This window comes from Haemaphysalis longicornis, unplaced genomic scaffold, assembly GCF_048455015.1.
Source record: "Haemaphysalis longicornis isolate Haplotype H1 unplaced genomic scaffold, Haemaphysalis longicornis Haplotype H1 scaffold_6, whole genome shotgun sequence".
Classification (NCBI taxonomy): domain Eukaryota; kingdom Metazoa; phylum Arthropoda; class Arachnida; order Ixodida; family Ixodidae; genus Haemaphysalis; species Haemaphysalis longicornis.
The window spans coordinates 80,083,501-80,098,055 of record NW_027526407.1 but is presented as its reverse complement, the minus strand read 5'-3'; the positions used below and the strand labels follow the sequence as shown (position 1 = coordinate 80,098,055).

At 45.7% G+C, this 14,555-nt stretch overlaps 1 protein-coding gene across 1 annotated transcript in view; it reads right to left on the bottom strand.

Annotated features, from left to right (window-relative positions):
- LOC144143570 (uncharacterized) overlaps positions 1-14,555 on the bottom strand; it is a 28,694-nt gene that overhangs the window by 4,637 nt on the left and 9,502 nt on the right. The window contains exons 12-17 of the mRNA XM_077675370.1: positions 11,794-11,846; positions 10,639-10,705; positions 7,546-7,574; positions 6,250-6,319; positions 2,444-2,521; positions 1,827-1,889 (exon numbers count right to left, since the gene is read on the bottom strand). Of these exons, the coding sequence (XP_077531496.1) occupies positions 1,827-1,889; positions 2,444-2,521; positions 6,250-6,319; positions 7,546-7,574; positions 10,639-10,705; positions 11,794-11,846 (360 nt within the window). The remainder of the gene's footprint in view (positions 1-1,826; positions 1,890-2,443; positions 2,522-6,249; positions 6,320-7,545; positions 7,575-10,638; positions 10,706-11,793; positions 11,847-14,555) is intronic.

The window sequence follows — 14,555 nt, the reverse complement described above, 5'->3', positions numbered from 1 at the left end:
AACGTGTGAAGCAGTCGCGACCCCCTAGCCAATTTCCCGCAACTTTTCTATGACGTCACGCAACTTTGTTTGTGCGATTGGCCACCGCCTAATTGACCTGCCGTGACGACACATGACTGGACGTCTGTAATGGGGCCTCTAGTTCCATTTGACCGCATCACTTGAATGCTAACGTGCAGTTAACGCACTGAAAATTATATTTTATTGTTGGCCCGTATGACGTCATTCTTGCTCATAACACGTCACTGTGGCGCAAAATTTGAGTTTTTAAATACTTCTTGCTTTTTTTTCGTTAAAAAAACATCTTTTGTGGCTGTAATGGAGCTGAGTGAGATACTGAATCCTAGTTCTTTCAAATTAAACAAAGTTGTGTTTTCTCTTCATGGCTCCTTTAACATGCAAGCAACGCAAAAAACAAATAGTTAGTTTAGTCTCCGGAGTCACTGCCACCATGTTAATTTTTGAATGCTATAAAAGCAGCTAACAATTTCAAAAACTTAAAAATACACCAGTTTGACAGCGAGCTGGAGGGACGGAAAGTCAGCAATTCATACTATGGTTAAGAAGCGAAGGAGCTACTGTTAATGCTCATTTTACCGTGCCGTACCCTAAACGTACAAGCTACTACTTTTCTTTGCCAGCAGCAAATACCCTGTTACAAATTTTTTCATTTAAAGACGTTAACTTGAATGCACGTCAAATTAGTCTAAGAAACAAATTTTTATTGCCAGCTTTAGCATTCTTCCTTGACACAATGAAATCCTCTTCCTGTTATTCCCTGAAAAGTCTTCTTATCACTCCATCGAATCCTCCAACCCCTTGATATCCGAGTGTAATAGGCGTCCACTTTATTGACTGTCTATTGACACTATGCCTTCATTGTGAGAAGGAGCCAACACGGCAGCTGTTCTACACTATCCTCAATGACGGCGTATGTTACGGTAAACTTACTGTTCCCGGTGAAGCAAGCTAAAGCTATCTCGCACACCTCCTAGAACTTATTTTCATAGCTACAAGCATTACTCGGATGGGTGTCAATGTGACTCCGTTCACATATGCCCTTTTTACACCGTGCAAGCATAAGCCAAGCGGGTGTCAATATTACTCCGTCTATTTCTGCCCCTTTTAATGTTGAATTCCAATGGCAGATCCGGAGCACTTTTGGAGCAACTTTTCTGCTCTGTATGGAGAAGACGCGTTCCAATGGCAGATCGGAAGTGCCGTCACAGCCGAGATCGCTCCGTGGAGCTAGAAAAGTTGCTCTTCCGAAATCGGTGGAGTCGGCCGGAACTCACTAGGCCGCTTACTTTTGCCGCGTGACGGCGCCAGCGCCGCCGCCGTCTGCGCTTCTGGCCAGTGCTTGCTTTCTCTGCCTCCTCCAGCCGCGCAGCGCGATATGAACGCGCCTGCGGGAACCAGACGATTTCGGGAAGGCGCAACGCAAAGAATGCTGGGGATTTCCTGTTCCCGTCACGGTTCGGCACTTTGCTCCGGCGGGAGTGGCTGCAGTCCAAAGGCAGTTTCGGAGTGCCTGTTCTTTGCGGAGTTGGCGCGCTTCGCGGTGGAGCACGGTGACCGCTCCGGATCTGCCATTGGAATTCGGGTCTACCATGTGACAGAATGGCTCCCTTCACTTCAGCACCAATTCCAATTTATGCCCCCAACCAAACCTTGAGCCACATGAACACCCATTTACCTCTCTCAAAATTTATCATTTGCTGCCAAATTATGACTTTACAGTGATCCTGCTTTTGCAAAAATTATAGTCTTTTTGTCTCAAAGTGCCTCGCCGCAAAAAATGCATTGGAATCGACAAGCCGTCCCACCTTGATTTCTGCAACCTGGAAGCTCAGCGGCCTCTTTTCAACCAGTTCCGATGCAAACAAAGCCTGGAAGGGGCAAGCACCAAGAAATGACAAATTTTTTCGACTTGCTGACAAAAAGGTGAAGGAGTAAGTAAAGTTCAGCAGTTACAATGCACACCCTTTAAGGCAGTGACATGGGTACAATAAATCTGCATTGACCAAGATCAACTACTGCTTTGTAATGAACAGTAAAGCATAGGCCAGCAGGCTCCCTCAAGTTCACATTAGGCTTAGTGAACAGAAGTGAGCCTACGTGGATGTGACCAAGCCTAATCTATTTCTGCAGAGTGCACTTAGACCAGTGCCATGGCCATAATGACCCTGCATTAATCAAGATCAACTAGTGTTCTGTAATAAATACTGAAGCATAGGTTGGTAGGATCATGATCAAATTAGGCTTAGTGAACAGGAGTGAGCCTAAGTTTGAGTGAGCAGGCCTAGTATACCTTTACAAAGTGCAATATTCTTTAGAGGGCATCTTTCCACTCTGCTCTGTCTAAATAACAGGTGACTGAAGTTATAACAGCAATGAGGCAGCTTGATCACATTCAATGCCATCAGGAGAACTGCAGACCAACCTGAAATGTGTCCGCGGAGCGAACTGAGAGCAAGCCAACAACCAGGTCCACTTTTTCCCCAACGTATTTTACAAAATCCTGAAAATGAGAACGGGAGATAAAACAAGCCCTGAGTCAACCTTGCACACACCTGCTATATCAATTAAGGATTCACAACAAATGCTGTTAGGATCATTTTTAGAAATGGTTGGGTTAGCCAGTTATGCTGGGGAAAAAAACTAATCGCGAACAACATTTTAAATTCCTCACCTTCTTCTTGTGACTGAAGAAAAGTGGTACGAAGGCACAAGAAATGATCAGTAACGAATACGCTCAGAAGTTGCTCTAATCTTAATGACAAGCAAAACAGAATAGCATGCTTTGTCCAGTACTTTTAATGAATGAACCCTTTTTTAAAATTAAACAGAACACGAGTCAGAAAATTGTTTCTTTGTTTTGAAGGGACACCACTATGGGCCAAATAACTTTTTGCTTGAACTGAACTAAGGATCACACTCTTTGTTGCTCCTTGTGTTCAAAGACGTGTTCAAAGGCATGTGTTCCAAGATAAATTTCACTTTGCTTAGAAATAGACCATAAAAAGAGGAATCAATCTTTTCCCTTCCATGCTACCAAGACTCACAAGAGAACATCACAAACACAACCCATGAAGGCACAGAGTGGTGCTTGCACCTAGGAGAAGGTATAGCCAGTATTCAATGGCGTGGAATGCATGCAGGCAACCAAGTGTGCGCCGCCATATCTGTGGCCAAGCGTCTGTTGCTAGGCGACGTTGTGCGCACGGCCCGCAGATCAGGCACCCCTCTTCTCCATGCAACCGTGCGAGTGCGCCCACGGTCGGGCTAGAGCAGCGGTGTGCGTGCGTTGGTGGCAGAACTTTATGTCAAGACGGGGCTGCATTGTTCTCGCCGCCGCCGCCGCCACTGCAAAGGCCGTATCAACACAGCACGCGCCGCCGCTTTAGCCCGGCCGTGGTGCACCGTCACTCGTTACGTCAGACTCTGCGGGATGGCGGTACTTGTCCATGCTGAGCACGACTGTGAAACACATGACTGTTTCACGTTACAAACTCTACCTCTACGAACGCACAGTATTCCCTCCAGTTCAATGTAAGTGCGATTAATAACATCTCTGTTGACGCCACCGTTTAGAATCGGATTGGAACGGAGCAGATGACGCACGCCGGTGTTTTTTTTTTCTTCGGCGTGCGGGCGCAGTGGCCCAGGCTGCGCCGTGTCCGTGGCGCATCGGCCATGTCTGTGGCCATTTCCAGTGTTGCCAAGCGAAGAAATTGATCGCTAAACTTTTCAACGAATAGCACCTATAGAAAGTATTGTGCGACAAGTCAGCATGGTCTCTCTGTCTTTCTCTCTAATCCACTTGTACACGAAACTTGTACACAGAGGAGCAATATTTTACTGAAATTGAAGCCGAGAAACGGCTTGCCACTTGTGCTAGTAGGGCATCCAATTTGGTTTAGCTGCAGTCGGTGTTCTTTGTCGCTGTTTTTTTAAATTGTGCTTTCAGGAAAAGTTGCTAGAGCAAGTCACTACACATGTACATATGAAACAGACGTGCTGCTGTAACATCCCTGCTCTTTTCAGAAAAGGTCTTACACGAGCTCTCCACTCCTGCTTCCCCATTTGTAACCCCATAGTGGGGAAATAAATAAGTGTTCGGGGTAGTGATATGCATTCGAAGGCTCTTAGAATTTGTTTGCGTTATTAAACTACTGATCCTACTATGAGTGGTATATTTGTGCTCTCGTCACGTAGGACACTGATAGAGGCTAAGTCATTTTTCATTCCTTAGCATTCTCATAACTACAAAAATTAACCTTGATAAATCAAAATTAACCTTGCTAAATCGAAGCCTCTATATTTCGGCTTAACTCTCGTTACCACGCCTATTCAAATCGATCACCGGTGATCGATGATTTATATTGCCTATTTCAACATGTTGCAGTCGTTTCTTGTACACCTAATGCGGCCAGTGGTTAGTTTAGGCACTGCCCTTTTAGAATCAGTTTAAATTTTCTCGCTCCGGCGACATTGAGATTTTTGACGGCGTTTTTTGCGAGCTGAGGTGCATGTGTTTTTGACGAAGGGGGCGTGGCTGCTGCACTTGAGAAAAAAGGATGCAGATCGTGGTTAGGCTGCATTACCATAACATTTTTTGTCAAAAGGCTCCTGGCAAGTGCAATACCAAATAATGCGGTCATCTTTGTAATCCGACAGCGTTGAGAGGTGATAATTACTTGAAAATGGCCCCAGCTATTCACTAATGATCTTTGGTTGGGACAAAGGGCAGCTTTATTCTCCCAAAGCTTATTTCTGATAGTCCCCCGCATGTCTAGCAAGTGTGCCTGCCATTTTCAACCAGTTTCTAGTAGTTTCAGTTTCGGTTTTGCATTGCGAAATTCATATTTGGCACTACTACGCAGTTACCCAACTACAAGCTCATTCGCCATGGCGCCTCCGTTGCCCCCTACTGCTCCTCAAAACAAGCATGCCGCTCGTGCTTGCACTTTATCTACACCTTGCTTCTGCGATAAGGGCTTCCGTTGAAAGTCAAACGATAACACCAGGTCGTCGGGTATCAGTTCAGACGAGGAGAATGCTTCCAATTGGCCTTAAAAACCACCAGCTGTTCACCGGCCAGTTTCGGTTTCATACGAGGGCATTTCTGGAGGTCTAGTGTCGCTTCTTAGTAGTACTGTCTATTCTGATGAAGTCTCTAACAGCCTTGTATTTTTTTCTTTTCAAAATTGTTAGGTGGCGCGGCAATGTAGTAGACTCGTAGTGCTAAACTCGCTTCACAGCCCGACGGCGGCTTGGTGAAAGCTTGCTGGGCATGATTCTAGTGCATCATACCTTATTACTGCAAGCAGAGCTACCATAGTGAGTCAGAACATGATAATAAACCACAAATGAAAGTTCTGGCTGATAAGTGATCATCAGAACGTCAACAAGCATCCACCATAGAGTTTGGTTCTCAACTCCAAGCGGATTTTTTTCACATCGCTTGCTTGCCTTCAATATTGTGTTGGTCAATCATTTTCAAGGTGTTTTTACATCACGTGAAGGATAATTTGGGCCTTTAATAATGTCAAACCACCAGATTTCTTCTAGAGAACCATCCAAAATAGCAAAATTTGAAATAGTGGTTGGGCTTCACCACATTGCATGGGCACCATGTGGGCTAACATTTTCTTTTATATCTGACAAATTGTACTGCGCAACTCAATTTCTTTTCTAGGACGGGTTTTTGAAATGTCTACCTACAAAATGTATATTATAAATTTTTTCTACTACTGGTTGTTTATTATACACAACTTCCTTTTTCTTATTTTCTTCAACGCGTGGACAAAAATTTCGAATTCGATAATTTTTTTTCACAATCATTATTTAGGAAAACCTTATTAAAACTGGTGTCATTGGAAAGCGCGTGGAATAATCTGCATTTTGTGTCACTGCAATGTGTGCCTAACCAATATGTATAGCAAAAAAAAATGTTTTGCTACACCCTTCAAAATTGGTCAATTTCCCGCGGTAACGAAAGAGTTAAGAAGTGTTGTCTACATCCTCACAAAGAACAAAAAAGCAAGAACTGTGGTAATATAAAACAAAGGTGAGAAATGGCATCTAAGTGTAGTTTATTTTAAATTTCTACATTCAATTGTTGTCATTACTTACAGTAACTTCAGCATGCACAGTTTAACACTGTGCAGTAATTGTACCTCCTTGTGTATTTGAAAAAAAAAAAAAAAGAAATTTATTCGTAGCAAAACCATTACATCATCTCACCTGATGCGTCTTTTGCTTTTCAAGTTTTGCCTGGGTGAGTTCTTCAACTTTCAGCTGCGAACTTTTCAACCTGTAAATGACAAGCGTATTAAAGCCTTAAGATAAAGGAAAAAGAAATAAATAAAAAACACACACAAACGCATCTAACTTCGAAACCACAAAGAAATGTTATAAGCTGATAAGCTGGCCGCACGTATGCTTTAGAATACATTAGCAATGGACCGCGTGATTTTCAGCCTTAGTTCAAGTACACTACCCTAAACCTCAGACCACCAAAAGCTTGTTAAATAAATGCTCACTGCATATTTTCTACTTTCTGCATCTCCAAGGAGTGGAAGAGGCGTAAAACTTTTAATTACATTTGGCTTGTGTTTTAATTGGTTAACAGGCCTCAACTTCCTCTTTCACGCAACAACCACCACTCAGATGAGCGGAAAGATGCTTAAGCAAGAGTATTTCAGTACAACTACCGTATTTCCGCGTGTATAACCCACCCCTGCATATAATCCACGTCCCCACTTTCACCTGCCGGAAAAGAAAAAAATATCCTCGCGTATTGCCCGCGCATTTGACACAGGAAAGGCTGTGCCAAAGCTACTGCTCAAGCAGCGCATCACATACTATGTAGACAGAAAAAGAAGCCTAAATTTAGCAAGTAGAATACACTGACTGCAAGGCGAAAGTCACAATTCACTAATAAACGTCCCTTGTTACAGTGCGCTCGTCCTTGTTTTTTCTTCCTTGTCCTTCTATGTTTTGCGCAATCACTGCCATGGAAGGCCTAGTCAGCGTTACTGCGTAGGCACTTCACGGCACAACGCGCATTGCCGTGAAGCTGCACTAAAGGAACCCCCCCTTTGGAACTTTGGAACTTTGCCACTGAAATTTTCGCATTTTTAGTGCGGGTTATACGCGCAAAAATACGGTATGTATATTTGCAACCAAACAAGAAAAAATTCATAAAATACAGTTATGTTTAAAAACTTGCTTCTGCAATTTTTTTTTTCATTTCTTTTTTTTTCTGCACGAAAATTCCAACTCCCCCCTTCTTGCTGTAAGGAAGCAATGCTCACATCTTCTAACATCAGCAGCTGGAGTAACTCCTTTCATTAACGGTGCCTCAACACCCAATTTCAGAGCACACTGCAACCGGCAGTAATTTTAATGCAAATCTGCAGAAATTTGCAAAATGGTCAGCGACCTTCTCAGCTGCCTTGCAAAGCATGTGGTGGTCATGCAGCATGTAAGACTGGCACTATAAAATGGCTTTTCTAGAGAAAAATGGTGTAAACTTGCCTCTGGTCCAGTTTTTTCAATGCTTGAACCTGAAAGATACATTTGCCTCACATAAAACTTTCTGCGATGGCTCTCACAGCACTTTTGTAACTACCTATCCCTTTTGTAACTATCAATAACTACGTATGGGTCTGTACACTACTTCCATAAGTACTAAAGGCCCTCAACAATAATCTTTGAACACTGCACTGAACATGCACCGACACCTTTAAACCACGCTGTGAGGAGCGTCTCAGCCAAAAATGACACATCTATGTGCATACGGAAAACCAGCAAACTGCAGTGAAAGGTGTAAAAACTGAACGCACCCTTCTTTCTTTGTTTCAAATATGCCGCATTCTTTAAACGGACCCAGAAAAGCTTTGTGAAGGTGGCAATCAAATGCATTCAGGTGGTAGAACACATAACGGGCCAAGCGTGAGCCCCATACGTTGCACGGGTAATTTGTAAACAATTTTTGAAGATAGCCTTTCTCAGCCAATGAGTGCGACGCTGCAGTGAGCCGATCGCTGCTGACGCAACGGCGAAGGCGCCCCTGATTCGCCCAATCGCCGGCGAGGTCAGCCGCCGGCGAAATGACTGTCATTGGCTTCCGGCTGCTCTTCCTCCTTCCTGCGCGATCCAGAGGCAAAGGCAGCAAAGGTGGATCCACAGCGATTGATGCTAGCTAGGCGCAGGAATGTAGCTAGCGCAGAACGGAAGTCGAGCGTCACGATGTCACGTGGCTATTCCCAGTTTTTCCAGATGCTTTGAAAGAAGCAGAGAGGGAGGAGGAGTCGATCGGCAAGTGGGGAGAGGTGCATTTAATTGCTTCTGGCGCAGCTATAATACTGAATGTAGATTAATAATTCCAACGGCACTACATCGCTATATTGGTGCTACGCGGCAATACAGGCCTTTTGTAACTTTTACAGAAGGCTTTTCTGGGTCTTTTTTTTTATTCAAAAGAAGGCTTTTCTAAGGCTTGACGGGCGTCACTCAAGCTCTAGCCGTCCTTTGGGCTGTAGCTGCACAATGTGCACTTTTTCTCAAAATAAACCCGTGACAAAAATAATATCCTCACTGACTCTGATTTCCAATAGCCAAAGTTACTGTCAAAAACAGTATGACTGCAATGTGACTTTCACGCTGACAATAACAACAGACTGGCCTCAGAATATTCATTCATTTGGACACCCACGACAATATTCATACGCATGCCAGACAGTGACACCCATAAAAATAATAGCCCATTTGTATTTTATTTTTCCCCCATAAATACCGTACGACATCAGAGGTCGGCCTGTAACCATGACAATGGAGACGCAAACTATTTATGCTCATGTTAGACCGAGCAAACCAACTCACCCCACTGATCAGTACCAGTTCACATTTGTTTGCTTCCTGGATTTACTATTACACTATATTAATATTTCTCTTACTACAGTGTAGACCGCTTTTAACGTATGTCGCGGGAGCCGCAAAAATCCGCACTATAAGCGGTACCGCACTATAACCAAAACACGCGAGAATTCAACCACATCGCCACCTATCGCTCAAGTCAACCTATATTTATCATCACTCAAACGCACAGCGCTTAAAAACGAAGGCACGGTCTATATTTCGTATTATTTTTAACATCAGCCGCTGCTGCAGGGCAAAAGCGCAGTCTCAAAACGGCGAGTGCGGCTTTAACTTCCGTTGTGTTTGTTTTGAAAGACCATGGCTGCGTTTTTAGCGTCTATGAACAAATGCCGCAAGACGTGATAAGAACGCCAGCGGGATTTTTTTTTTACCCCGCCTTGTGTTCACGATGCCGAAGGCGGCTGCTTATCAGCGCAACGTACTGGTGGTGGAAATCTTCGGCTTCGCGCGGCTCGAATGTTCGGAAAGGGAAAGAGCGGTGGCTTATCTGCAACAACGTTCTAAAGCGTGAACCGAGTGGTAGATTTGGTATCGCGAAAACGTGCAGTGCTCGCCAGCGCGGATACAACTGGCGTGGTGTGGGCGGCGCGGTAAGAGGCGGCAACATGGCGTCGGCACTGGCCGTGAAGCGGTGCAGGCAGTTCCAGTTCTAACCGCTCGCTGAAATGCCGCACGGGGCGCAAGCGAAGATGCTCATGCAAGAAAAGAGCTAATAATGTGGGCGAAAAGTGGAATATAAACTGCCATCCACGCTGCTTGTGAAAGCGCTCATCAAAAAATACCGCGGTGGTAAACCTAAACATCTCTGGCGCGGCTAGCCGGCTCGGAGCGCTTCGAATCTCCCGCCATTAGGTACGCGTCTCCCCATTGGTGCAAGTCGTTAGGCTCCTCCCACTGCCACGCGAAGAAGCCACCGCGAGCGCGGAATCGTCGATACGAGCACGAAAAAAAAAACAAAAAACGCCCGATGCTGATGTGCATGATTCGTGCGCGAAAACGGGCCATGCGGTTCACGATTAATAAAATCAACTTGCCGCGCGCGGATCTTGTCTGCCGCTATGTTCCGAGGTGCATCAAGCAAGGTCAGTTGTGGTTATCAGTCAGGCAGTCAGGTACGCGCGAACTATAGGGTGCCTTTTTTTTTGTTTTTTGTTTTTTTTTTGGGGGGGGGGGTGTCCACGTTAGAGGAGGGCAAGGGGTGCACGCTGCGTCAGATGGCCGATTTCATCCTTTCTTTTTTCTTTTGCTACCCTAAAACGATGCCTCAGCTGCGCCGGTCGATCAGCAGACCCGCCGAAAAACCGCACTATAAACGGTATTGTGCTTCGGCCAACCGCATCTTAAGCGGTATGCTTATGCATTGAGTTCTATGGGAGGCAAACCGGTGGTCGCAAAAACCCGCGTTATATCCGGTCCCGCACTATAAGCGGTTACGTTATAAATGGTCTACACTGTATTATATTACTAACATTATACCACTTCATATTTCCTACAAACCCACAGGAATGGTACGAGTGTCATTGAGTTCCCTAACGGACACATTACTGCAACCGTCACTCCAGCAACGGTGAATAACCACCTGTTCCGACAGAGGCCAGCAAACCTGCCCGCCAGTTTCTGTCCGACCCAAATGTGAATTCCCGTAAGCTTGCGATTGTCCTTCTTTCGAGATGAGGGTGGCTGACGCACCTGTTTCTGAAACTTGCGGTCAAAGCTCAGGCAGACCTCTTCGATGTCCCGCTTCTCAAGCAGCAACCTGCAAAGCATAATTACCACTGTCATCGTTTGTAGCAGGGACCACACGCGCGGCAGAGTGGTCAAGTTTCGTGCATTAAATTCTTGCACAGCTCACAGATTAATATGCGGGTCGACCCACACAATTTACACGAAAAAGGACGTGGGTTCAGGATACTTGGCATGCCCTCATGTCATCCTTCAGCAGACAAGAAATTAACACACATTCCCTTAACCCTCGCTATGTTAGTTTTTCATGCACTCAAGAGTGTCAGTTGATACAGTCTGAGTGTCACGGCTATAACATTGAACGCATCAATACGGCAGCTTAAAGGGGCCCTACAACACTTTTTTCAAAATCCGAAACTCTTTTACAATGCACTCAATAACAGCATCCAGTGCTTAGAATAGAATAATAATACCGAAATATTACTTTTTTACGCACATCAAATAACTTAAAAACTTGCTCAAAAAATATTTTCCTTTCCTGGTCTTGGCATTGTTTGTGAGTTTGAATAACGTCATCGCAGCAATGTTGTGGCTATTGGCCACCTTGATTGATTGTAGGGTTTAACGCGCCGATGTAACACAGGCGATGAGGGAGGCGCACCATAGTGGAGGGCTCCGGATTAATTTCGACCACCAGGAGATCTTTAACATGTGCCAAAATCTCGTAAACATGGGCGTTTTTGCTTCTCACCTCCATCAGAAAAAAGCGGCCGCCGCAGCCGGGAACCAAACCCGCATCCTTGTGCTCAGCAGCGCAATGCCTTAGCCACTGAGCCGCCGCGGCAGGTTATTGGTTGACTTCATTCCAGTAACAGCTCTAAACGCATTCAAAAGCCACTTAATATAAAATTGCAACAAAACCAAAGCAGAAATTTGAAGGCTTATCTGCTGCGACAAGTAAACCACGCAAAGCCACTATGTGCTTACAACAAGATAGCTTTCAAAGTGTTTCCAAGCCTAAAGAAAGGAGTTAAAGCGCCCATCAGCAGTGCTGCAGGGTCTTAACTGCAATTGTACTGTAAGCTATGATTGCAAAGCTGAGCGGTGAAGCCAAGTTCAAAAATTTGCACGCAATGTGCCAGTTGAAACAAAAAGCAGCACCTGTCATACTCCTCGGGATAGACCGTCTTCACAGGACCTTGAGCACTTCGATTCTGGAAGATACGAGAACGTGCGAACGGGAGATATTACTTTTACACGTAAATAACGACCAAACATCCGAAACTATGTGGCAAAGCCTCTGCCACACAACTTAATTAAACCCCAGAATAAAGTCTAGTGCGGGTAGCAGATTCCCGCCCCCACCCTTCAAAGCTAGCGAATGGCACCTATAACACAAGGAAGGCATTTCTTACTTCACAAGCTCTCCCTCAATATTGACTACTGCTTGTGCCTTACTGTCTACAAAATACAGCACAATTTTGATAAATGGAAATCGCTTAAACGGAACTGCCGCTTAAGCAGAACTGTAGCCTGTAAGATGGTTGGTTTTGCATTCAGATAAAGCAAAAAAAATATACACCATCATCTTCCCGTAGGGGAACCCTGAGTAGTATGCGAAGCAGCCATGGGGTCGACTGAAGTTCCCATTAGTTTTCAGTTCGTCGTTTTCGTTCGTTCAGATTCGTGTGCCTTCGTTGTATCAGTAGCTTGTTGACGTAGTTTGAATGAGTGAAGGACATAAGGCGTGTTTGTAGCAGTGGGAAGAGCGCTACGTACCTCCCGTTGCGGCCAGAGAGTCGTGGGATCGAAACCGGGCGCCGCCTAACTATTTCTTTTTATAGTGGACTGCACTGACGTCAGCCCAAACGCTGACGGGGCTGAAGAGACGCGCATGCGCAGTAGAGTGCGGATGGTGGACAAGGGAGGGAGGGACACAGCCCCAAGCACGAGATGCTCCGCATCTAAAATTGTTTGGTAATGGGAACGAAAATTCCCGCCTCACCAGGTAAACAGAACCAAAAATGGAACTTCTTGTCAAACCCATGGCCAATAGATATATCAGCTTTTTGCAGTTCCGCCTGTTTGGTTTTTGTTTTTTTCTTTTAGGCGCGTTGGCCTCGTAAGTCTTATCTCGTTAGTAGTCAGCCATGTTAGCGCGACGAATGCAACATTGCAGTTATTGTTCTAGTCGTTCGGTCTCGATTCAAGGTTGATGAGGTTACTGGGCTTAGCTCCAGCCGCCTCGTTCGTGCCAATGTGGTGCTATTCGTGCTTCATTACCATGTAGCTGTCTTCTAAATTCGGTGGCTCATGAGCACTCCAGAAGTCGAGGCCTGAGGCGCCCACACCATGGGCTTACGTTAGAAAAGAAAGGACATCATTTTTGACTACGAAAGCGGCTCTTTGATGAATTTTAATGCATTTTTTAGGGCGCAGTGAATAGTTGTTGCCAAATAAACTTTGCGAATTTTGTGCCTAAACCTCTCGTAGTTTTCTTGCTTTCTGAAAAAGTATCAGCTACATTCACCTTCCAGCGCTTAGAGTTCCATGAAATGCCCTTAGGAGTGTGTATGCACATAAATTTGCACTTTAGCGCATCTCTCTCAGTAAACAGAACTCCTGTTAAATGGAGCTAATTTTTTCGGTCCCTTGAAGTTCCATTTATCGAGAGTCTGCTGTACATGGACAGTAATGCCTTCTTAAGAGACAGATTCTGCGTTCCAATTCACGGACAGCTTGGTAGACAGTCTAACTAGACGTCCAAAGGAATGAAATTGGAACGACGCCGCGGTCGCAGACGATAGCGTCGTAGCAGACATGTTGAGTTGAGCAAGCCGCAAGTTTTGTAACTATACTCAGTGACAACTTAAGAACGGCACCGGAAGTTGCCGCTGTGCCTTATCACCGTAGCCGGATGTTTCTCAGTGCGGCGCAAGTAGGGCGTTACTGGGAATATTTTGAACATGGCGTGAGCCGTTCCCGTGATTTTTTGGACTTAAAGGGGCACTGACACAAAAATTTAGCATCTTGTTTTTTTCGTTGCGATAAGTAGCTAGTGACCTACTTATAACCTGTAGAAACCTCATTTGCTTCAGTGTGCGACGGTTGTTTAATTAGAGGGATTTTAAATGCGGCCAGTCGCAGTTTCGGTTTCAGCGAGTGCCGCGAAACGATGGATTTTGTGGATTTTGTGTGAACAAAGCTGACCACGTGACCGTCGGAGGGATATCACAGAGCAGAGCCGCCGTAGCACTGTCGAATCCGCATCGACGGCAGTTTCTGCGAATGCCCCCAAGTACTGATCTCGTGAGGCGCTTAATTAAAAAGCGACCGTGGATGTGACGCAGGCGCTGCGAGTGCAAATGCTACCGCGGCTAAAGAACGACGCGCGACGCTCGAGACGGTGGGTGGCAAGACGCGCGCTGGGAGCAGCCGGCCGGTCTGCCTACAGGTCCGCCTACAGATGTGTTCGGCTTAGCACTGCGGCGGATATTCGAGTGCCGCTCTCGTAAGCGGTGCAGATGACAATTTTTAATGCAACCCGCCATCGCATCATTAACTCCTTTCTCATATAAGCCACTATGGTCGGGACTTGGGGACAATTTCGTGCAGCGGTAACAAGCTATCACTCGAGCTACCTGCGCCGGCCTGGGCCACTTCGCGGCCGTGGCCGCCGCCTGCACAGCGACCGTGCGGCTAGCTCAGTGGGCTTTTCGTGCCTCCGGCGCGTTTTCGCATCCATTGGTAATAAACAGTAATAGAAACAGAGTGCCTGGAATCGCTGTAGAACTTTGGTCGCGGCCAGCTGCCCGATTAGCTGACGAAATCACGGCGCCTCCGCCGCCAACGATCGGGTCGTTCGTTCTCGAGAGCAGAAGCTCCGCCCTCCGGCCCTCCGATTGGAGCGGCGAGCCGGGCGA